This window comes from Enhydra lutris, unplaced genomic scaffold, assembly GCF_002288905.1.
Source record: "Enhydra lutris kenyoni isolate GAN:26980312 unplaced genomic scaffold, ASM228890v2 scaffoldscaffold30, whole genome shotgun sequence".
In the NCBI taxonomy this organism is placed as follows: Eukaryota; Metazoa; Chordata; class Mammalia; order Carnivora; family Mustelidae; genus Enhydra; species Enhydra lutris.
In genome coordinates, this window is record NW_019154114.1 from 4,354,883 (window position 1) to 4,378,975 (window position 24,093).

The 24,093-nt window shown below is 54.2% G+C and overlaps 2 protein-coding genes across 2 annotated transcripts in view; one reads left to right on the forward strand and one right to left on the reverse strand.

Moving 5' to 3' along the window:
- Positions 1–2,953: 2,953 nt before the first annotated feature.
- LOC111152791 (pleckstrin homology and RhoGEF domain containing G4) lies at positions 2,954–11,251 on the forward strand. Its single transcript, XM_022511429.1, has 21 exons — positions 2,954–3,464; positions 3,618–3,713; positions 3,791–3,914; positions 4,002–4,095; positions 4,182–4,256; positions 4,335–4,451; positions 4,609–4,707; positions 4,799–4,947; positions 5,090–5,228; positions 5,321–5,437; positions 7,051–7,233; positions 7,492–8,018; positions 8,094–8,340; positions 9,010–9,099; positions 9,183–9,404; positions 9,498–9,668; positions 9,749–9,926; positions 10,347–10,463; positions 10,608–10,844; positions 10,930–11,045; positions 11,200–11,251. The coding sequence occupies exons 1-21, from the start codon at positions 2,954–2,956 to the stop codon at positions 11,203–11,205; spliced, it is 3,615 nt and encodes a 1,204-aa protein (XP_022367137.1). The 3' UTR covers positions 11,206–11,251.
- A 587-nt stretch (positions 11,252–11,838) lies between these two features.
- LOC111152889 (potassium channel tetramerization domain containing 19) overlaps positions 11,839–24,093 on the reverse strand; it is a 30,541-nt gene continuing 18,286 nt past the window's right edge. The window contains exons 4-16 of the mRNA XM_022511612.1: positions 23,612–23,803; positions 22,254–22,385; positions 20,295–20,505; positions 18,957–19,117; positions 17,547–17,650; positions 16,917–17,059; positions 16,630–16,713; positions 16,248–16,362; positions 15,228–15,852; positions 13,774–13,965; positions 13,442–13,596; positions 13,011–13,112; positions 11,839–12,073 (exon numbers count right to left, since the gene is read on the reverse strand). Of these exons, the coding sequence (XP_022367320.1) occupies positions 11,960–12,073; positions 13,011–13,112; positions 13,442–13,596; positions 13,774–13,965; positions 15,228–15,852; positions 16,248–16,362; positions 16,630–16,713; positions 16,917–17,059; positions 17,547–17,650; positions 18,957–19,117; positions 20,295–20,505; positions 22,254–22,385; positions 23,612–23,803 (2,330 nt within the window). The 3' untranslated portion in view covers positions 11,839–11,959. The remainder of the gene's footprint in view (positions 12,074–13,010; positions 13,113–13,441; positions 13,597–13,773; positions 13,966–15,227; positions 15,853–16,247; positions 16,363–16,629; positions 16,714–16,916; positions 17,060–17,546; positions 17,651–18,956; positions 19,118–20,294; positions 20,506–22,253; positions 22,386–23,611; positions 23,804–24,093) is intronic.

Below are 24,093 nucleotides of genomic sequence, written 5' to 3' on the forward strand. Positions count from 1 at the left end.
TGCTATGAGCGGATTTTGCTGCCAGCAGAGCCACAGAGAAGGGCCCCATGAGTCACTGATCAGTCCTGCAAGCTCAGCCCTGCAGAGCCTGCTGTGGTCAGCGGCCTGGGTTGGTTCCAGGCCCAGTTCCCAGTATTCCCCCACCAGGTCTCTGTGTGTCCCCATTTCTATCTGTATCTTTGCCATCCTAGGGCTGTGCATCCGGCAATTCTCTGCCTTTTCTGTTTTCCCTCTGTGACTGTGACTCTAGTTCACAGCTGGCTTAAGGATGCGGAGCCTCAGGAGGGCAGGTGTAATGTGACCACTCTCAGGGACCCCTAGGCATTTATTCTATGCCAGGCCCTATGTTAAGTGCTGGAAGTACAGAAGTGGACAGTACCTTCTGTTTCCATGAAGCTACAATGCACATTCTATGTGGAGTGATAAACCAAGGCCTGACCCTGACCCTGACCCTGAATCTGTCTGCCCGCCCATGCCTGGCTGTGCTGGGGTCAGCTATGGCCTGTGGCTTGAGGCCTCTTACTTGCCTCTGGTATTGGGGGGGGTATGAATGCCTGCCATAGGTCCCCCCCCAATACCAGATCTTAGCACTCCTAGGAGGCCTGGCTGGTGGCTGGGGGTGGGCAGACAGTGGGCAGCAGAAGGAGAGGGAGGGAGCAGGAGGCAATGACTCAATGGGGCGGCCCTGGGACAGCTGGGGAGGGATCCAAGGTTGGTCCTGATGCTCACAAAAGCTAGAGGAGGGTGGGACCAGGTCCTGGCTGGGGGTTGGGGATGGAGCAGGACAATTCCAAGGCTCCTCTGACAGCCAGATCAGCTCGAGAAGAAGGCTCCTAGGTAGCTGGCCTGAGAGTCTGGACTTGGGGTGCTGATGTGGCAGCTGGGGTCGGGGGAGCCAGTTGCTGTTGTTACCACTGTGCCTGCTTCGGAGGCTCAGGTCTGCTCCTCTGGGAACCTCCAGGCTTCTGAGAAGGTGCCTGCTTTAGAGCCAAGGAAGCCATAATACCCACTGCCCCCTCCCCTCCCAGGAACCAAGGGCCTGAGCATGTTGTGGGGCACCGCGCCTTCCTCTGGCTACATAGCCTATCTTCTTACAGTCTTCCCACAAATTTTGGGGAGTGTCAAGCCAGGCACACATGCCCTAAAGGCACCTCACACCTCAGAGCTGGGAGGGATCTCACAGGTCAACTTTCCAGGTAACTTTCACCAGTTCAGGATCCCCTGACTGATGGTGAAATGATGGGGAGGGCATGAACACAGCCCAAATGCTGGCAGCGATGGAACATCTAACACATGGGGTCTTCCTACTCCTATGGACAACCCCAGAAAAATAAAAGGAATGACTTACTTTCTTTTCTTTTCTTTCTCCCCCGCCCCTTTTTTTTAACAGGTGAGTAAGGTGAGGCTTAAAGGGAACTGAGTTGCTGGAGTTCACCCAGCAGGTAAGTGAAGGAGCAGGCCTGGGTTAGTGTCTCTGGTTCCAGGACCCTGACCTCAGTCCCAGCCTCCTTGGCGGGACTTTGTGGGGAGGGGTGGTAGGTGAAAATGCACCAGAGTGGAGGGTCTGGGCCTGGTAGATTCTGGTAGGCCTGAGTCAGCTCCTACCCCAGAGGCCTCCATGCTCCCTCCCTCCCTCCAGCCCAGACAGCAGTCCCCAGCCGGGCATGGAATTAAACAATCTGCCTCTTAGTGGCCCTGCCTGGAAGGAAGATTGAGCGCTGCAAGGGAGGGGTGCCTTCCTCCTACCCTCCACGAAGATACCTCTATTGGTTTCCAGCAGCCCAAGCAGCTGGTTTGGGCTTAAAGAGTTTCTCTTTCTAGGGACCTCCTGAGACCGTGGGCTCACACTTTTCTTCTCCCGTGAGGAGTGAATGCTCCCGGTTTTGAGGAGAGAGGGTGAGGTAGTCCCCCCCTACCCATACTGCATGCATTCAAGAGCAGAAACCTCCAACCCCGTCTCCGCTCCCGAATGCCCCACTCCCCCCCCCACGCAAGTCCCTTCCCTCGACCCCCACGCCGCCCACCGGATCACTCACCTCGGGCACTTAACACCGCCTTCCCCAGCAGGGGGCCGCTTCCGGCGCTCCCAGGCAGGCCCCGGGAGTGGGCACAGCAAAACGGCTGGTAGTCTCTGCCCCTTCCGGGGTACAGAAAAGCCAAGTCAAAGTAAGGGGGCCCTGAGGGTGGGAGTGGAGCGGAGCCGCCTGGCCCCAAGGGTTGGGGTGGGACGGCGGCTGGCAAGGGGCGCTGCGAGGGCCGGCCCCTCCGCGCTTTCCGGGGGGTCCGGGCGGCTGCCGTCGGGCCTGGGGTGGGATGCAGCTCCGTCCTCCGGCCCCCAGGGGGCGGCGCGGCGCCGCGTCCTCTGCCGCCCTGCGTTCCTTCCCCGCCGCCAGGAGGCGGCGCCCGTGGACGCCGGGCGGCGCGCTGTACCCGCCGTCGACGGCGGTGCGGTAGGTTCGAGGGCTCGGCAGGTTCGGGGGCTCGGCTACGCGATTCCGTGTCCCGGGGACGTGAGTGAGGCGGACGGGCGAGGGGCGGGGCGTGGAGTCTCGTGGCGACACAAGGCCCAGTTGGGCGGGTGTCGGCACTAGACAGCACGGCGTCCACGCAATGGCGGCGGCCCATCCGCGTAGACCGTAGATGGGCAAAGCGTGGTGGGGAGTGTGCGTCCAAGCGTGGGGGCCCTCATGGCTAAGGCCCACGTGAGCGCGGTCGCGTGGGGACTGACCCCTGCTGTTCTTCCCTCTCTTCAGGTCTGAACTGCCGCTGCGTCTGTGCTCCCTCGGGGCACCAAGACCAGCCCCTCCTCTGGTCTATTGCCTTCTGCCTGTCTCACCCACGGAGCTGTACCCCGACCATCACCAACCCATTCCCTGGAGGAGCAGAAGCCTCACACTGAGGGCCCAACCCCCTCTTACTTGGTCTGAGCAGGCCCACTCTTAAGGAGGGGGTGATGGAAGGGCCGCTGGAGGTTGGGGATGAGTCCCCGGACTCCCAGGGTCACGCCACTGACTGGAGGTTTGCAGTGTGCAGCTTGCGGGATGTCTGGGATGAAGGGGAACCTGTTCCCCCCATGCAGGTTAAGGACCCCGATCCTCTGAGACCAACAGCAGGGACAGCTGAGGGAGAAGGGCTACAGGGCAGCCCCCTGCCTGGGGAGCCTCAGTCACCCCCAGGACAGATGGCTGTAGATGGGTCGGGGGATGGCCAGGGTTCCACATTAGGGGGTTCCTCACTCCAGTTAGAGGGACCAAAGCCCTCTGGAGTGGAGAGCCTCCTGTGCCCAATGTCCTCCCACCTCAGCCTCGCACAGGGTGAGAGTGCTAGCCAAGGGGGAGGCTTGGCAAGGGACCAAGTTCCAAGCAGATTAATGCCAGCCTGCCTGGGTCCTGAGGGCTTAGACAGTGATCCTGTGGACCCTGGAGGCCCATTATCTCAGATGTCATCAGAGCTACTGGAGGCAGGTAAGGGAGGCAGGGCCAAGGAGGTCTTGGAAGGGAGTGGGGGTTCCTGAAGGTGTGGAGGGCTCTCACCCTACTCCAGCTGGAGCCCAGGTCTGAGGAGGGGGTCTCTGGGTGGGTAGCCCAAGGCAGACCCAAGCCATTTTCCTTCCGAAGACCTCAGTGGATCTAGCCTCCCTAAGCCTGCTGATTATCTCCTGGCTCAAGACCTGGCCTGGGAGCTGCTGGCCAGTGGCATGGCTACTCTGCCAGGTAGTTGGGAACGACTGGAGGCAGGGGCAGGGGGTGGTGACTTGACTGGGCAGGTGTTCACCGCCTTCTCTCCACAGGGACTCGGGATGTAGAAGGCCGGGCAGTGCTGCTTCTCTGTGCCCATAGCCCTGCCTGGCTTCACCCCAAGTGCAGTAACCATGAACTCATCCGTCTCCTGCTCTACCTGCGCAGCATCCCCAGGTTGGGGGAGGAAGTTTGAGGGGTGGAGCTGAGCTGGGAGATGGCAAGTTTGGGGAATTCGATACTGAACTGAAGCCTCTCCTTTAGGCCCGAAGTACAGGCCCTGGGTCTGACCGTGCTGGTGGACGCCCAAGTTTGTTCCCCAAGCTCTTCTCTCTTCTGGGGGCTCAGCCAGCTGCAGGTGAGTACAGGATTGTAGCTTCCGCTGCCTTCAGTCATTCCTTTTGTGTAGGGTTGGGAACATGGTTGAACTCAAATGCCTTGCAGGAGGCAGCCCCAGGGTCAGTGTACCAGGTGCTGCTACTGGGAAAGATGCCAGAGGATGTGCCTTCCAGGCTGCAGGTACTGAGCCATTTTGGCCAGGGGTGGAGATGGGCTGTTTCTCCACTAGGCCTCTGTCACAACTTTCTTTTCTGGCAGCTGCAGCAGCTGCCCTCTTATCAGAGCCTCCTGAACCACGTCTCCACCTCTGGGTTGCCAGCTTCAATGGGAGGAGGCCTGCCTTACTGCCACCAGGCCTGGCTGGACTTCCGGATGGTCAGTGCGGTGCATGGGGCATAGGGTGGGTGGCAGGCAACCTGGCCAGCAGAGGGGCCTCTTTGGGGTTGGCTTCAGCAGTGCAAAGCTGGCCCAGGGTCCAGGATGCGTGGGACCAGCACTGCACTACTCTGGTTATGCCTGCCCCTGCTCACAGCGTCTGGAAGCCCTACTGCGGAGCTGCCAGGTGGTTTGTGCCCTGCTCCAGGGGGCCATCGAGAGCATGAAGGCTGTGCCCCGGCCCATGGAGCCTGGGGTGAGTGTTCCCTCGACACCTTTCCAAATGCTCCTTGACTCCCTCGTTTTCCCCCATGGCCATCTCCACTACCTGTTGCCTTAAATCGCAGGAAGTTGGTCGGCTGTTACGGCAGGCACGGGTCCTGATGCAGCACGTGCTAGACTCACCACGGCTAGCGTGGCTACAAGGCCAGGGGAGTTTGGAGCTGGCATGGCTGAAGCAAGAAGTCCCAGAGGTGACCCTGAGCCCAGACTACAGGTAGATGCAAACTCAGGTCCCAGATCTTGCCCCAGCTCACCACATCCTATGCTGGCTCAGAACCAGCCAGGATTGTGGTCCCAGGACAGGGTGGAGTGGAACAGGATAACTAAGAGCCCTAAGACCATGTACCCTGTACCAGGCCAGCAGTGGATGAGGTTGATGAACTCTATGGCCGCGTAGATGGACTGCTGCACCAACTGACCCTCCAGAGTAACCGGCGAGTACAGGCACTAGAGTTGGTCCAGACTCTGGAGGCTCAGCAGGGTGGACTGCACCAGGTGGGAACTCTGCCCAGATGGGCCCGCCCTCTCATCTCAAGCATGACCTCCACCCCACAGCAGCATTCCTTTCCCCACTTGTCCCCCTCCAGATTGAAGTGTGGCTGCAGCAGGTGGGCTGGCCAGCACTTGAGGAGCTAAGGGAGCCCTCCCTGGACATGCTGCTCCAGGCCCAAGGTCCTTTTCAGGACTTGGACCAGGTTGCCCAGGTGAGTTTGGTCACCTGTTTATTCCATAAGTATTGGGTCACTTTGCTGGGGACAGGGAGTGCGGGTGGGTGAAAGTACATCTATTCTTTTCTCTCTTGGAATGTATAGTTAAGTAGAGAATATGAGTTGTAATCACAGGTTCAAAGTTATGTATGTGTTTATAAACAGGCAAAAGCTCTGCAGAGAAGTAACACAGGTGGTTCTACCTGAGTATATTAATAAAGACCTCACCCAGAAGGGGCGTTGGGCTAGCTTTCTTGAGATAAGGACTTTTTTTTTTTTAAGATTTTATTTATTTATTTGACAGAGAGAGAGCACAAGTAGGCAGAGAGGCAGGCAGAGAGAGAGTGGGGGAAGCAGGCTCCCCACCAAGCAGCCCGACGCAGGGCTCGATCCCAGGACCCCGAGACCATGACCCGAGCCAAAGGCAGAGGCTCAACCCTCTGAGCCACCCAGGTGCCCCTTGAGATAAGGACTTTTGAACTGAAAGCTGAAAAATAGATCTGGGTTAATCAGGAGGGAGAGGGGTTGGGGTTAAGAGACATTCCAGGCTGAGGGAGCAAACAGCATGTGCAAAGATTCTGTGGCAGGAGGGAGCATGGGTTGCCTGAGAAGCCATAAGCAGGACAGTGAGGTTGAAATGCAATGCAGAAAAGGGAGGGAGAATGGAGTGAGATGAGGTGAAATGAGGCTGGAAAAGTAGTGGCCAAGTTTCTGGGTTATGTCACAGTGTAAAATCTAAGTGGGAAGATCACATAACGAGATCCACGTTCTCAGATTATCATCTTAGTTTCTGGGTAGACAGTGATGTGAATGATGTCTGTGTAGAGTCCACAGATGTAGTCGCATTGGCTCACAGAGAATGATGCTTTCCCTGGCCAGATGGTGGCAGAGGAGATTGATTTGGGAAATTGCTGGGATTTGATGGTGGATACATAGAAGGAGAGGGGGGTTGCAGGGGTGAATGAGTGCCATTCCCTGAGAGAGGGGCCGGGAGACAAGGACATTCTGGGGGAAGGGGATTCATCAGTGCAGTCTTGGGTGTGCTTTGGAGATGGCCATGAGGGAATGAGGCCCATAGGTATTGGCCTAGAACTCAGAGAACAGGGTGTAGAGGGTCACTTGGTGGATGTGGGTGTGTGGATGACATTTGAAGTCGGTCACACAAGATTGCCTGAGGCGAGAGAGAGTGGACTGTGTTCAGGAGCATCAGTGTTTAACGGCCCAGGTGAGGGATAGGGAGCAGAGGAGGAACCACCAGAGAAGGATGAGGAGAGTCAGGTGAGAGGAGAGTTGTTGGGGAGCTAGCAGAGAGAGGACTAGAGGCTGCTGAGCGGTGGTCAGATGAGGCCTGAGAAGGGCTGGGGATGGAGGTGGCACTGAGGTTGCATTAGGTTGACAGGGTGAAGAAGCAATGGTACCAAGGATAACAACCTCTCTAGGAAGTTTGGCTGTGGAGAGGGGCACAGAGACAGAGGGGAGTTGGGGGTTGGGCAAGGGAAGGTCTTCAGTCATAGAAGAGACTTGACAATGATATATACAGATGTCTGTGAAAGGACTGCTTTGGGCTAGACCACCAGGCCCAGATCGCTGAGCCCAGTCTCTGTCTCCAGGAGCAGGTCAGGCGAGGGGAGAAGTTTCTACAGCCACTGGCTGGCTGGGAGGCTGCTGAGCTGGGCCCTGTTGGGGCCCGCTTTCTCGCCCTGCAAGCCCAGCTGACTGACTTCTCCAGAGCTTTGGCCCGGCAGCGGCAGCGGCTGGCAGATGCTGAGAAGCTCTCCCATTTTTTCAAGCAGGTAGCTGGGGTGTCCTGACCTTGGCTGCAGGTGGTCAGTGAGAATGGAGGGGTGGCTGTCTAACCCCAGCACAGCCTGGGCTCTTTCAGGACATTCTGCCTGTTCTCTCTCCTTGTCTTCAGGTTGACCCCAAAATCCAACCACTGGGGGGATATGGCCTGAGTCATTATCCTGTGGGAATGGGGAGTGGGTTGAAGGGAAGGCTCGGTGGTCTTGGTGGGTTCCACCTTCACTGCTTCTCCTGGCTTGGTGTTACAGGCCTCGACCTGGGCTGAGGCAGGGCAGCAGGTGTTGGCAGAGCTGGAGCAGGAGCACCCTGGGGTCGTGCTGCAACGGCTGCAGTTGCATTGGACCAAGCACCCTGACTTGCCTCCTGCCCACTTCCGAAAAATGTGGGCTCTGGCCACAGGGTTGGGCTCTGAGAGCATCCGCCAGGAGTGCCGCTGGGCCTGGGCTCGATGCCAGGACACCTGGCTGGCCCTGGACCAGAAGCTAGAGGCTGCACTGAAGCCACCACTGACCACGACCACGACCATGACCACGACGGGCAGCACAGCCAGCCTGTGTGTCAGACGCATCCCACCTGCATCTGCTACCCCTCCCTTGAGGAAGGCACATAGCCTTGATCAGAATTTGGGGCAGAGTCTCAGAGAGCCTGCCCACCACTGCCACCATGTGGCCACTGCGGCTACCTGCCACAGACTGGAGGCTGGAGGGGGTGCCCGGCCAGGGTCATCCCCTCCCATGCCTCTGCCAAGCAGCTCTGACCCCAGGAGCCCCAGCAGGTGCAGCCAGTGGGCAGGGCAGGGAGGGCAGTGGCAGGAGAGAGGTCTTGAATCCTGATTCCACCTCTCTGGTAGGCTCCAGCTGGTGCTGGCGGAGATGGTGTCTACAGAGCGGGAGTATGTCCGTGCTCTTGACTACACCATGGAGAACTACTTCCCAGAGCTGGAGCGCCCCGATGTGCCCCAGGGCCTCCGTGGCCAGCGCGCCCACCTCTTTGGCAACCTGGAGAAGCTGCGGGACTTCCACTGTCATTTCTTCCTGCGTGAGCTGGAGGCCTGTACCCAGCACCCATCCCGAGTAGCCTATGCCTTCCTGCGTCATGTAAGCCTCCCACAGGCCACATGGCCCCTAGCCGATTCTGTCACACTCAACAAAGAGCTCCTGGGTACATGCTTGGTTCCAGGCTCTCTGATGGGTACAGCTGTGAGCAAGACCAGCAGGGTCCCTGTCCCTTTGGATGCTCATATTTTAGTAGAAGAGACATAAAAGTAAAAAAGGAAATTCCAGATTATAGTTGGAGCTAGGAAGAAAATAACCAGGATGGATCGATGATAGTGAATTAGTGGTGGGGCAGGAGTGGGGCAGTTAGAGGCCTCTTTAAGGAACTGATGTTTAAGCTGGGGCCAGAGGGCAGGGCTAGAGTTGGAGTGTTCCATCCAGAGGAAAGATGAAGTTTAAAGGAAGAGACCAGTCAAAGCGGCCAAGTGTAGTGAGCAAGAGAAGGGGTAGTCTGATGTGAGGGATCCCGGAGTGGTGTTCCCAGAGCAGCGGGAGGAGCAAAGGCCCTCTGGGCAAGCGCCACTCTGCACAGTGCCTGTTCTTGCCACATTTACCTCTCATTCAAAGCCAGGCAGATTGGATCGGGGGAGGCTTCCCTGGGAGCTGTTTGTTGGCATTTTGGTCCTCTCAAGCTGAGGGCATCTGGCCCATGGGGGCCAGACTTTGGGAGCTGGCCCCCTTGCACCCAGGCTGAGCTGTGTGTCCTCACAGAGGGTGCAGTTTGGGATGTACGCGCTCTACAGCAAGAATAAACCTCGCTCCGATGCCCTGATGACCAGCTTTGGTCATACCTTCTTCAAGGTAGATGGGCCTGAGACTGTATGGGAGGAGGGGCTGGAGGAAGCACCCCAAAGCCATCTAACGGTCTTCCGTGCACCCATCAGGACAAGCAGCAAATGCTGGGGGACCACCTGGACCTGGCCTCCTACCTGCTGAAGCCCATTCAGCGCATGAGCAAGTATGCGCTGCTGCTACAGGAACTGGCACGGGCCTGCGGGGGCGCCGTGCAGGAGCTGAGTGCCCTACAGGCCGCCCAGAGCCTCGTGCGCTTCCAGCTGCGACATGGCAATGACCTGCTGGCCATGGATGCCATTCAGGGCTGTGATGTGAGTCATGCCAGGCTGTGGTGGGCAGGTGCAGTGGGTGTGGAGGGGAGGAGGCGGCAGAGGCTGGGCACTCACTGGGCACCATCTTGGCAGGTTAACCTCAAGGAACAGGGGCAGCTGGTGAGACAGGATGAGTTCATGGTGCGCACTGGGCGCCGTAAGTCCTTGCGCCGCATTTTTCTCTTTGAGGAGCTGTTGCTCTTCAGCAAGCCTCGCCGAGGACCCACAGGCACAGACACATTTGCCTATAAGCGTTCCTTCAAGGTAGGCCCACCCGACCCTTCCCATGCTCCTTGCCCCCACCTCTCCCAGTGCCTCATCAAGCCTCTCTCCTGACCTCGCAGATGGCAGACCTGGGCCTCACGGAGTGCTGTGGGGAGAGCAACCTACGGTTTGAGATCTGGTTCCGCCGTCGCAAGGCCAGGGACACCTTTGTGCTGCAGGCTGCCAGCTTGGCCACCAAGCAGGCTTGGACAGCTGACATTTCTCGTCTGCTCTGGAGGCAGGCCATCCACAACAAGGGTGTGTCCCTGCCCCCTACTTCAATATAAGGTCCCCTCTCTGGACAGCTTACAGTGTCCCACAGGGGCCCAGGCAGGCCTAGGGGCCTGGAAATGCTTGGGAGCAGGGAGGTCCAGCAGCAGCAGCCAGTGTAGGGGAAAGAACTTCCAAGTCAGGCAGTCCTGCTATCACTGTACCTGACTACAGGACACATTATTAATCTTTCTGAGTATCAGAGGCCTTATATTTAAAAGGGCAACTGTGATTGTTGGGAGGATTGTTGGGAGGAGAACATGGCACCAAGAAAGACTCTGTGCACAGGATAGCTAATCTGCAGGGTATGGATGTACAGGAAAGACTTACTCAAGGGAATGGGTAGACAGAGGCCAAGGACAAGGCTGATGTCCAGAGAGCCCTCACCTATGCCCCCTCTCCACCCAGAAGTACGCATGGCTGAGATGGTGTCCATGGGTGTGGGGAGCAAGGCCTTCCGGGACATCGCCCCCAGCAAGGAAGCTATCAGCGACCGCACCGTCAACTACGTCCTGAAGTGCAGAGGTAGCGGGAAGCCTGGTGGGGGTGTGGGAGGAAGGCTGCATGGGAGGCAACGTGGACCTTTGTCAGCCCTTTCCTGTGCTCCCTTCAGGACCCTGGCCCAGGTAGGCTCTGCTCTGTCCCAACCTGACCTTCTCTCTTATGCAGAAGTTCGCTCTCGGGCCTCTATTGCTGTGGCCCCGTTTGACTGTGACAGCCCCTACCTGGGGGCCTTGAGTTCCCTTCCTGGAGACCCTGCCTCTTGCTCTGTACTGGGGTCCCTCAATTTGCACCTGTACAGAGACCCGGCTCTTCTGGGACTCCAGTGGCCCCTGTATTCTGCCAGCTTCCCAGAGGAAGCAGCACTGGAGGCCGAAGTGGAGCTCGCCAGTCAGCTGTCTTTGAGTAGGTCTGGACTTAGCCAGAAGCGGGATGGTATCGTGTAGGGTCTGGCCCTCCCTTGCTGACAGCTAACCTTCCTCCTCCCTAGCTCCTGAGGACTCAGAGGTCTCATCCCAGTGCCCATCAGCCAGTGGATCCAGTGGGTCTGATAGCAGCTGTGTGTCAGGGCAGGTCCTGGGCAGGGGACTTGAGGACTTGTCCTGTGTGAGTACCATTTTGTCCTGTATCTACCAGCCCCAGCCCAGGCCTATGGCTGCCTTTCCTTTAGGTGGGTGGGTGGGCCAGGGCCATACCCAGACATCCCTGCTGGACCCTGAGTTGAGGAAACAGGCAGTCATGCCTAGCTTGTCAACCACAGGTCTGAGCCCGGGCTGGAAGTCAGGCAGTGGATCCAGGAGCTTTTGCCCAAGAAACGTCACCTCTCTCAGGATCTGCTGTGACCAGAGTGTGGTTGCCACCTGGGCCACCTCCAACCCACATGCACTGCCCTATTGACTACTCTTTCTGATGTCTGTGCCCACTGGCAGACTGGCAGGGACCTCTCCTAGGGAGCCTGGCCACAAGCCTGAGTGACTACCCTGATCCTGAGCTTCTGGTCCCATGTCTCCTTCTCCTTTTCCTTCTGCAGTTCCCACCCCAGTTATGAGTTAGGATTAGGCTAGAGCAGAGTGTGGGTGTTTCCCTGCTCTAGGCTGGTGGGGCACCAAGTGGCTCTGGGCAGCGACTGGACCGCCCCCACCCTCAGGAGGAACATAGGTGGGTTCCCAGCAGTTGCTTCCCAACTCCTAGTCTCAAAGCCAACCTTCTCAAACTTAGGGGAAGCCCACAGCTGCTGTGCCCTTAACCCTTGACTTCCTGGCTGCCCACGCCCAGCTCTTTCCTGGGTCAGTTTGGTTATAATGACTCCACATCTTTTGAATAACTTTCAGTTAGAGTGTTATCTAAAATTACTTTACTAGTTCTTAGGTCTTTGATGTCTCAGAGAGTCCAGGCCCTTGACTTGTAAATTGCTCTTTATTTATAATAAAAATAGACTGATACATCCTCAGTTGGGGACACACATTCTTAAAATGAGCCTTGGCAGGTGGGGGTATGTGAGGGCATCATTTCTGGTCACCCTAGCCCTCTTGTAAGTACTTGCCCAGGATAGAATAAGAGACAGACCTAGACAGGCCCCTCTGGATGAGCAGGTCCACGCAGCGACCATATTTCCTGGCGAAAGGCAGTGTGAGCTAGAAGGAAAGGCTTGTTTTATCCCCTACTTCTTGGCTGGTTGTCTACCCTAGCTCTGTGGGTGTGTGTGGGGAGGGTCCTCCCATCTGGGAGCAGGGTAGGGATAGGGCAAGGCCTGTTAGTGGGGACCTTTGATGCTCTCGGGCTCAGTTCTGCCCAAAGGCCTCTCACAAGGCTCTGGCTGGGAGTGGCTACCAGAATGACCAGAGGGTCAAAAATGTATGTTTCGGGCCACTGGTTTTCCATTTTCTAGCTGTAGATGCTGACTTCACCATTCTAGCCAGAGGCCTAATAGTAACTGGGAACCAGTGTGTTTAGGGTGAAAAGTATTATAATAATGTACTTGACTGCAGAAATAACAAATTAAGGAGAAACAAGCTGAATCTTTTTCACCTACAATGTTAAAAACTTAAAACTCTAAAATTATTTTAAGGAATAAAAAAAACAAAAACAAAAAACCTGGGTCAAACCTGGGTCATTCCTTTCACCTTATTGAACATTTTTTTGGTAAAGAATGCTTTTAAAAGCAGCTTATACATGAAAGGAATGTACGAAAGTGAGGATATAGTGAAGTAGGTGAAATTGGTATCACCCATCAAAAAGGTCTGACTCCTACTAGTTTCTCTGGCTTCAGCACCCCCAAAACTTGGGCTCATGTGATGTGCTTCCCAAGTATGGGCAGGGTATTAGTAAAGAAGGCAAAATTGGTATCATTGGAGGAAATCTACAAAAACCAGTGGCCCGCATACTGCTTTTTGATCACTCTGGGCTGGTTAATTTCAGCCACTGTTTCTCCCTCCTTGGGACCGGGGACCAGAGGTTAGCTGCCTGCCATGCCTTCTGGGCACTGCTGGCTTGGCCCTCATGCAGCAAGACAGTGTCCATTTGAGGTGTCCACGGGGTCAGCATTCCCAGTGGGGTACAGGTGGCCCTCACCTCCACCCAGCTGTACAGGCGTTCCTGGGTGTGCCGGTCATCCTTGAAGCCGGTGATGGCCAGCAAATCCACCACAAACTGCTTGGGGCTGATGTGCAGGGTCTGCCAGAAGAGCCCCTGGTCAGGCAGGGCTGGAAGCAGCTGCCTGACACACATTTGCTCCCTGCCTTTCAGAGTGGGATGCAGAACAGGGCTTCCCTTGGTCTGTAGGAGCTACAGGGATCAGGGACCACTGTCATGCCAAACTCCTCTTGGTCAAGGCTTGGTTCAGAGGACACTGCCCTGTCTTTCTGTTTGTGTGCTTCTTGCCCCCCTTGTGCCCCTGACCTATTCCCCTTGACTTGCTTCCCTTTGCCTGGCACCACTTACTGTGGGGAAAGGGGGACCAGACAGGTGGAGAAGAAACAAGGTCTGGGGCCTGGCAAACATACCCACAGCCGGTTGGTCAGGGAGACCACCTTGGCTGTCATGGCTTTGGGGTCCTTTTGCCTGATGGAATCCAGGATGATGTCAGTCAGGAAGCGGTGACATTTTTGTGCATAAAACATCTCTTCCCAGGACAGAGAGAAACTCAGGAAAGTCACCTCTGTGGAGGAGAGAGTGGATATGGCCACACTTGCCTGCAGCTAAGGCCTTAGAGCCCACCTGGAGGAAGGGGAGAAGCGTAGGGCTCCTGAGGGAGACTTTTCCTGAAGTACCCTGGGTAGGGGCTCAGGCATCTCCACAAGGAAGCACAGGGCCAGGTATGGCTTCAGTCTCTCACCTCTGGGCTGAGGGCCGGATGTAGTTGGCGTATGCCTGAGGCTGTCCATCTGTGTGGTGTAGATGATGCTGTCCTCAAAGAACATGCAGGAGCCATCGCTGCCCACCACGGGGGGATGGGTCACTTTGAGGATGACCCCTGCATTATCCACCTCACTGGCCTCAAGCAGAGGCTGCTCAGGGCCAGGGCTTTCTGTGAAAACAACATGGGATGGGGATCCTCCTTAAGCCACTTTGGAGACCAAGCAGGGAAGGGTTCTCTGGTGTCAGACCAGCATAGTCAGTCACCCCAGCCTTCTAGCAGCTTCTGCCTCCAGCTTCTCAGAAGTAGCACCCTCTGCTGGTAGGGGCCTGTCCTGGCCTTCCTCTCTCCATTGTTGTAGAAGCTTTACAAGCCCAACCCTACATTTCAGAACTCCAAGGAACTCTCCGAATTCCTCTTGAACTAAGGCTAGTATTAACTAGAGTTGGTAATACCCTACCTGGGGGACTGGAAATTGTTGGAAAACTGTAAAATGAGAGGAGCTTTTTGGGTAAGCTTTTGATACATGTCCACTCTGAAGAGTATGTTTGACAGACCAACTCAGGCCTCACAGGCAGGGCCCAAGGAGGTGCCTCGAAGGAGGGCCCTAAGACTTTAAAAGGGAAGGCAACAGAATACTGTAGAAAGACTTTGAGGGAGCAGAGGAAACAGCCCAACATGGCAGTTCTCAGCATACTCCCCTAGGTTGTCTCCACACTGCTCCACCACATATAACATGCCTCTCTTCTGCTCCTTCTCCTGTCCATTCCGCCTTAGTCATCACCCACCCTCCTGCAGTCACACAAGCCAGAAACCTGGCCTCTCTCTTGCTGGATCCTTCCCTACTTCCTCCCCCAACTGCCTAGACTGTTTGATCTAGAATGACCTTACACTTCTAACACTCCTGCTTCTGCTGCTACATTTCCTCTACTCCTGGAGCAAACTCTCTGAATGCACATGTGACTACTTGCTCCCTTGTTTAAAATTCTTCAGTGGCTGCCCACACCCCATAGAATCAGAATAAAGTACCAGGTCCTGAACTTGGCCCACAAGACCTGTCCTGATTAATTATGTCTTCAGCCCTATTTCCGGTCACTTCCCTACATGAAACCTGGCCTCCAGAGCTAGACCAAAGATCTTTGTTTCCACAAGCACCCAAGACTTTTCCTTCCTTCCTCTGCTCACTCCCCAACCCCCAGCCTTCTTTGTGCTGCTCTTATTTCACAGACACACTCTTCCCATATGCTTCATGCAGGCTCTTAGCCCCACAAGGCATGCCAGTGTGCTGGTCATCTCTGCTGCTTGGCAGAGCTGGTGTCCGTGAATAGAGTGTTCTAGTCCCCCTTTGTCACTAATTCACTCTATGATCTTGGCCAAGGTTTGCCCTCTCTGTGGTTAAATGAGACTTAGGTCAGTGATGGGACAGGACTCACCTTTCTCTCTTGGCTTCTTGCCCCAGTCCTTTAGCGTAACAGCTCTTTTCACAGGGAAGTACGGCTTAAAGGTTGGCTCTGGCCCCTTGTCTTTGGCTCCAGCTCCAGCCCCTGCCAGTGGGCCCAGGTCCTTCTCTGAGCCTGTGGAATGGCCTTTCCAGGAAGCTGAGGTGCTGGGCTGGGAAAGAGCCTCACTTCCTGAAGGGAGCTGCAGGGTAGCCTCCTCCATGGAGCTGCTCCGGGCAACTGGCAGTGGCTGGAATTCCCACTGTTTGCAATTGACCATGTCCCATTCCCTCACCAGGGAAATGAGTTTTTGCATGGGGGTGACAGGAGGGTCTTTGGTTTCAGATTTCTGTGTGAGGTTGACTGTGGTGCATTTCTTCTTGGGAGGACTCTCAGGGTGGGTCCCCCAGTATCTGGGGTTGGCACATAGGCCAGGACACTGGGAGTATGTGCTAGGATTGCCCGCCCTCTTGGCACCTCTGCACAGGGACACCTGGATGGTCCGGGAGTACTGCTCAGACTCCTCCGTCTGGCTGGATCTGGCCAGGGTCCCCTTGGCCTTGTTCCATGGAATCCTGTCATTGCAGTCTTGGAAGTCCACGGGCATGCAGGCTGTGGTCTGGGGAAGGAGGACATAGCAGTTCTGGGAATGTTGTGCTTCCACATTGAAGCTTCACCTGAGAAGAATAATCTGGGCCTCCAAGACCTCACTTGCTCACCCAGATCAATCCTATCCTCCACATAGGCCAGCCATTGATCTTTGCTCAGCCTGAGCGGGGGTGATACCAGCCCAGGGGTCTCTCATATTCCAAAGGGACATACCATCAGCATCCTAGGCCACAAGTGGCCAACACTTCCCTGTGCTTCCTTCAATGTTCAGACATAGTTATCATGCTAGGAATCCATGTGGGCCCTGCTCTTTAATTCTGCCATGCCCCTCAGTAGCAAGCCTACCCCTGAACCCTGTGATAGCACTCTCAGGATAACAACAAACCAAAGAAGGCCGGGGCTTACTTCCTTGGCATCTCTACTGAACTCCACCAGTGACCCTGGCCCTTCTGTCACCACATGCAGCCTCCTGATGGGAAAAGCTTCTTCATTTTCAGATTCTTTCTCCTGGGTCCATGACCTGCAGACTCCAAGAGGGAGTCAGTGAGCAGAAGCTTCTACTAATTCATCGACCAGTTGGTCAGGTCTGCCCTTTGGCTAGTTAACTCTAAACAGTGGTGGAGAAGGGTTCTTAAAAGGTTTCACTTAGGTCATTAGCCAATCCTGGGCCTCCTCCACCCCCTTAGCCCCAAGGAGAACAGGGAGGTGGAACTGAGGACAGGAATCTTAAGAGGACTATAAAAGGTCCAAACTGTAGAACATGGTGCCTAGATCAAAGTTTCCTTACTTGTATGCCTCACATTGGGCAAGAGCTTCTGAGAGGGATGGGATGTGGTATTCCTCTACCTCCTGGCAGAATAGGGGCCACTCCCTGCAGAGGACAAGATGTCGTCAGCCTGGGCAGCTGCAGTGGGAGTGTGGTTGGAGGCATAGCCTTCGGAGCTGCTGCCTTGAACAGCAGTTTACATACATACTGTAAATAATACAACCTCCTTCCCGAAGGCTACAAACTCAAGATTTTTTCATTGCAGAAGGAAGGGGTTTCATCATGATTTCCTTCCATTTGTCACTTACTTGAATTCAGATGGCAAAAACAGTTTTCCAAGTCTCAGGAAGTTGAGAACGTGTCGGAACATTTGGCCATCCCCGTGGACCAGCAGGGTCTGCCCGTAAGTGATCCAGCACACTCTTTGCGGGTTGGATAGAAGTTCTGGATACTGCAAGGGGTTGTACGCCAGACTCTGTTAGTCTGTTAGTTAAAGGGCTGGGTCTTTAGTAAGAGGCAGGTCCGTCTTCTCTTACTTCGTTTTCTCAACCATTCTAGAACAGAGGCTTTGGGATTTCCATCTCCCCATCTTGTTGGCCACAGGGAGCCACAGTGGGGAGCAGAGCGTCCAGGGACAAGAACATCCCTGCTTGAAGTTTTGCTGGCTTATAGACTAGATCACCCTCTCAAGGCATTCGTAACCCCAACCTGTGTCTTCCTTGGTCCAGACCCCTCAGACTGGTCTCCTCCTAACCCAAACTCTTGAGGGCCTTCCTAGTGTGCTGCTCATACAGTAAGAGCACTTTGGGCCATGGAGCAGGGGGAAGGTCTTATTCTAAGCAGAGGCTAGGGGCTATGTGAGGGTCAGGTGACAAGCTTCTATAGCTGCTCAGCCACAGAAGCCGAAAGGGAAGGAGGGCAGCCTAGGGCCGGCATACCTTCAGCAAGGTCTGCAGGGTGGTTGCATACCAGTGGCTTCCAACATAAACTTTGATGATCTGTTGGGGGGAATACACAGTAATTTCTGCCGTCCACTCCTCATCTGAAGAAACCAGTGAAAAGGAACATGTCATGTGACCAGAAGGGAAATTAGTGGGATATTTTGGTTAATAATGCAGGTTAAGACTCAATATCTGCATTAGTCATGTTGTGTTGCCTCCTCTGAGAAGCAGCAGGAATCCCTGAAACCAACCTTCTCTCAGGCCTTCCTTGCAGCTCACCAGCTCACTTTCCTGGGTGGTGAGATGGGTTTGGAATGGCAGCTTGGAGGGTCAGCTGGTAACTCGGGGTAGGAAGGGAGAACCCTCTAAAATCTCAATCCCAGGGACACTGCTGCTCTTCCCCGACCCACCTCTCTCAGGAAAGCTGCACTGATGTTTCTGTCCACCTACATTGCCAACTGCCTCTGGTTTCTGGCTGGTGTGTCCTGGGTGTGTGACTCCATGTGGTGAGGAGTCCCTCTGTATGTTCGTGCTTATGGTTTGGCAAATGTCACATTGCCAGCTCTCATCAAATCACTTCACTGCTAAAGAGACCAAGCCTCTAGGCTTGTCTAGAGAACGGGGCTTTATTTTGAGAAGATGAACCCATGACCCTTTTCCTGGGGGAGGTCAGACTTAGGCTTTGTTCTGATGTTTGGGAACCAGTTTCCAATGAGCTTTGTTAAGGAGTAAAGGGCATATACCTAGGTTATACAATCAAAAGGTAAGAGGTATATCATTAGATTGTGAACTCCATGATAAGGACTGGGTCCGTTTTGCTCATTTCTATACTCTAAGTGTCTACTTCTTTCCTGGTATATGTTAGGTGCTGAATAAATTTGATTATTGCTGAATGATAGAAATACAGTAGAAGCTTGATCTAAGAACTTGTTGGTAATAGGTTGTTTATTAGAGATTATAGGGCAGCTGGTGAAAACAGCATTAGTTTTGGACTCAGATTCAAACTCTAGCTCAATCACTATCCCACTGTGTAATTTGAGCAAGTCACCTCCCCGAGCCTCTGCTTCTCTGTTAAATGGACCCAGAAATTGTCCCTCCCTGGATGGCTATGAGGATCAAATGAGCACAGCATGTCAGCTCTCAGAGCCAGAGCAGTCATACCCTTGGAGACCCATGCAACCCCATACTGAGGTCAGGCCCAGTGTATACTACTCAAGACTACTCCTGGGCTTGAGGTGAGGGAGGGGTACCTTAATATGAAAGTTTCCCTCTAGGAAAACCTACAAATGTTGGCTTTCCTCTCCTCTTCCATCTATAGTTCCTGGGTCTGGCCAGCCTTGACTTTCCTTTATAATGCCCAAGCCCTCCTCTGATGCTAAATTCAAATAAAGAAGATTTCTCATTTACTGAGCACATCCACAGGTGCCAGAGTCCTCGGCTCCAGATGAGTCTTCAGGGCCACTTTCATTGGCTCATAGGTGATATCCCTCTTGTCCAGGAAGGCACAGAGCTCGTACACCTCAGAAATAGTTTCAGTCAGGGGCAGCCGACAAGTCCCCAGCCAGTTCCTGCCCAGAAGAAAGGCCTGTTAAAGAGAACCTCAGCACCACACTCCAAGGGAGTCTAGCCTACCAACTTTTCACTCTAGAATGCCTTGCCCCTACCACTGCCTCAAACCTGTGCCCACTACGTCATTTCCTGCTTTAACTAGAAATGTGGTGTTGTCTTGTGGGAGAACGAACTTGGACACAAAAGGCTCACCATGTTGGAGCTGAGTCTGACCTACTTTAGCAAAGCCCTCTAAATCAACTAACTGTAAGCTTCTAGGCTATGCCTAAGGTTCCAGAAGCCAGGCCAGGGCCCAGCCACTCCCATCCTACCCCCATAAGTATCTGCCCATGTCATACCCCCATAAGTATCCCTAAGACCTGCCATGGTCTTAGGAGATTACTGATACCCTGTGTGCCTAGGAAAGAGGCTGGGGGTCTGAACATCAACCCCCTGCCTCCAAAGGCACTTGTCTTTGCCCTCTGTGACATCAGGGATGGGACATCTCTGGGAGAGATGGATGGTGCGGGCGACAAAGGCCCAAAATGCAAAGGACTGGCTGATCTTCCTAGGGGCTCAGGAAAACCCAGTTCTATGTTTAGGTGTGGTATCCATGTTTTGTGACCCTAAGAGAACTGCTTCACTCTGAACATCAATTTGCCTTTCTATAAAACAGGATTAGAATCCATGCTCCTGCTCTAATGGGGACATTCAAGAGCTCATCCCCCAAGCCAAAGGCCAGGTACTGCCTCTTTCAGAAAGCCTGTCTGGCTTTGCTTCTGGAGCTCACCCCCAGTTCTGGCCTTTCTGTGTCTCCACCAAGCCTCCCAAAGGTTGAGGGGCATGGGGAGGACCTTCGTAGAAAGGTCTGCGGAGGAATTATCTAGCACCCTGAGGGTTGTGACCGTGGCCTGGTCACCTCAGACCTAGAACAGGGCTAAAAACAGCAATGGATTACAGAAAACAGAAGTATGAAACTGTCTGAAGCCTTTGAACCCTGGGAACCCTTCTACTTAGCACCAGTCCTCTCCTTTAAGGCCTAGGTTTAGTGGTGGTGGTGGGTGTAGCTAAAATGATGGGTTTGCCTCCAAGGACACGACTTCCCTCTGGCTCAAAGACAGGGCCCCAGTTTGGTTTCTGAGGAAAGGCAAAGACCAGCCTGAGTGGAACCAAGCTTCTCTCTGAGGAGGGCCTTACTTGACATGCTGAAAGAGGACCCCGTTCCCCGTGATGTACAGTCTACTGCCGTCCAGCGTGCTCTCGATGCGGAGCTGTCCCAGTGCGGAGTCTGGGTACTTGACAAGCAGACCCAGCGCCATCATGTACAACGGCTTCACAGACTCCTGGCCTGCTGCACGGCCCCCCTTCCCAGGGCTTGGGGGAGGACAAGAGGTCCGGGAACAGCCACCTGTGCGGGTGAGAATGGGGTGACTCCTAGACCCCTCATGGTCGTATCTCTATTAGAAGCTTTGGGTCTTGCTTCCTACTGCTGCCTTGAATTAGTACCAAAGAAGCTTAGAGGGAGCTTATTTCCTTGCACAGCCAAATCCGGATCCTCTCAAAATCAATATAATTTTGTGAATACTTAGTTGGGGTTAGAGGTCAAAGTTATTTGTTGGGAGGTAGCGGTTGGCGGGGATTAGTTTGCTGTATCATTAACACTTGATTTTCAGAAATTTCAGTAGAGCAGTAGAGATCCCCTCTTCAGGAATCTCCTTTAGTTCTAAGCTCTGCTCTGACCATCTGTGGGGAAGGGTCGGCAACCATAGCACAGAACCTGCCGTGCATCACAGCCCCTATCACTCCTGGGCAGGATTTTCCCCAGAGACACATCATGTGGTGTTAGTTTCAGACTGGGTATGGGTTGCTGGCTCATGGGCAGGCCCTTGCTCTACTGCAGTGGGCCCAGTGCACAATCTGTAGGATCCTATCCCAGTGGCAACAGTGGGCCAGCAGGCAAGCTGCTGGGTGATTTTCATTTCCAACCCTCTGAGCAGCCCTCCAGGAAGGGTCATGCCATCCTTGTATCACAGATGAGGAAGCTATCCTGAGAGGCTAATTAAATAACTTGCCCCAAACCACAAAGCTAGGGGGGGCAGAGCTGGGATTTAAGGGCAGCTTGGCCCCCCTCCAAGGCTACTGGAGCTGTTTCCTTTAGTTATGTGCTTAATAAAAGGTGAAAACTATGCTTTGTCTTTGAGGGCTGCTGCATGGTTTACAGAGTCTGACTGAAACATGCTTTCCCTCCAACTTCTCATGGCTCTGGGGGAGCAGGCACCCCTACAGCTCATCTCTCACTGGCCCACATCCTCTGAGAAATAGGAGCCCCTGAAGGAGGGATTTGAACTCACCCCCCTTGAGAGGACTGTAAGACCCTAGAACAGGCTCCTGAGACTTGCTGCAGGATGCCACTACTTGCAGATTGGGTAGAACTCCCATTTTGCCTGGGGATGAGGCTGGGAGAGCTGGGCCTAAGCACAGGGAAAGACCTTATTCCCGTGAGTAAATGTCTGGTGATGCACAGGCCAGATTCCACCTGGGCAAGACAGTTCTCTACACTCTCAGCACGCCAGCTGAGGCCACACCGGGGTAGCTGGTTCCCTGCAACATGCACAGTAGCTTACATAGACGTACGGGATTTGGGAGATGGGATGATGAAAGGCAAATAAAACACGCGAGGAAGAAACTAGAATGAGGCGGGCTGGGAGCATGAAAGCCTGCTTTGGACCTGGTCAGGAAGTGTCAGAAGCAGGCAGACAGGCACAGCAGCCAGAGGTGGTAAAGGAGGGAAACAAGGGAATCCGGGGGTGGGTGGGCTAACTGAAGCACTAGTGGAGAAACTGCCCGAGAGACTCCCATGCCCTCCAGCTGTGCCTGAAGGAGGAAGGATGGCAGTGGCTGTCAGGTGCTTCAAGTTCCCAGGTGCTCACCACTTCCACAAGCGGGGCACACCCACTGTACCCCCAGGAAGCTTGCACTTGGGCCCAACCTCCTTCCCCAGGACATTCGGGCCTGGTTTCCCGACCCAGGCTGGGCTGAGCCAAAGCCCAAAGTGGTTGTGGGTGGGAGGGGAGACATTTGATCTTGGCTTTTCCAGCTCAAGCCTGGACTGCCCCAGAATGTCAAGGGGAGGGCAAGGTCCCCCTGGTGACATACCCATGTTCATCCGGTATAACCTTACAGCCTCAGTGAGCTCGGGGATTTCCAGAATCTCCACTTCTGCTTCTAACACATCTGTGTTGGAGAAATTATCTGGTAGTAAAATCTTCTGTGAGCGTAGAAAATTCACTTGAAAAGCGAAGGGAAACAAAATGGTTAAGGAGGTTATTTCTGATTCAGCTGTAGGTCCGGATTTTGGCAGGTTTGTGGTTCTGCAACATATCCTAGGCTCTCCTTGTTCTGAAACAATTTCTAAACATATTTGGTTAGATTAGCTTCAAGTCTGTGGTTTCAAGGTGAAAGACCTCAAGTTACATTGTTTTCCTGTGTTTGAGTCCATAGGTGTGGTCTCCCTTGGTCTGGCCTGGGGCTTTCAGGCCAAGACTTCCTGGTGAACTTACTGGCCTTGAGACTTACCCTGTGAGTCTTGACCCAAGAGCAGGTCATTCCAAAAGAGGGAGTTGTCTTGCCGCTTACAGAGGAAGGACCCAGCTGAGCTGGGCTGGCAGGTGGCACTTGTAATTTGTCCCTGCCTGGACTGCAGCGTGGGAGGCAGAGATGGAGTCAACGCTAACGTCCTGTGTGAATCAACTTGGAGATTCAGAAGCACATCAAGACAACTTTCAAGGTGACTACAAGGAATGGCTGGGGTTCTAGGAATTTGGGCCCCAGTACAATTTGGGTGTTTCCTGTCCTATTCATTTAGGCGGCAACAGCATCTTGGAATCAAAGAGCTCACTCAGTTCACACCCTGACCAGAGCGTATCCTGGGGTGGTGGGGGGAAGGAGGTTCTCTCTGTCCAGGGTTGAAGATCTCCCTTCTTAGGCCACTAGCTCAAGCAGACAATTTTACAATGATTTTGAGGAACCTTTCACCATATGCTCTCCTTCTCTTTTGTTCTGGATTTAGTGGATATAAGAGCAGGTAGGGACCATTCTTTGAAACAAAGGAATAGGAATAGGAAACCATATTTCCTCATTTTATGGTGAGAGGAACTGAGGCTGGGAACCCACCCAGGTAGACACATAAAGGCAAACTAGAGAGTAGCTGACTTTTGAGCCCAGCTCAGGGCCTTGCCCTTCACACCAACTCCTGTGGCCCCTCATAACTGCAGGCACCCCCCTGTGCTCCTTTATATCCAGGCCATCCCCAAATGAACAGAACAGCTCTGAGGTTTGTGGGAGTCTAATGCTGGGAATCTGCTTGCCTTCCAGAAGGCTCTGTCATGCCTCCACGACCTCAGCCCAAGGAAGCTTCTGAGGCTCTAAGCACCAAGCTGAGCCTCCATGGGATGTGGGATGGGTAGAGGTGGATAGGATCTACCAGCCCCCCTTTCCCAGAATAGAGCAATCACCAATGAAGCGGAACTCGCTGCACTCGCACTCGATTAAGGCCACAGTCTCGGCCAGCCACAGCAGATTGTCTTCAGTCACCAGGCTTGGGTACTTGGCCACGAGGTCTAGGGGCAGAAAACAGTAATGCACTTCCTCTTCCGTGTCTAACAGTGGTGTGTCCATGAGTCCCAAAGGTGCCTTATCATGTAGGCCTGGAAAAGAATGTTCAGAGTGGCATCACCACCTCTCAGAGGCCAGGGTTCTCACTTATCCCAGGGTCCTGGAGAAAGCTGGGGAGATCAACCCAGAGATGGTCCCTGCCAGGTGCCTCCTTTCCCCATCTCCCTCTCTCCAGATGTAACCTTAACACCAAACGCAGAAGTATGGTGGGAAGAAGGACACAGAAATCTAGTTTATCTACAATGAAAGGCAGTAGAACATGTTGTAGCAGTTCGGCTTATAGACTCAAAGTCATTAAATTCATACTTGTACCTACCTGGTT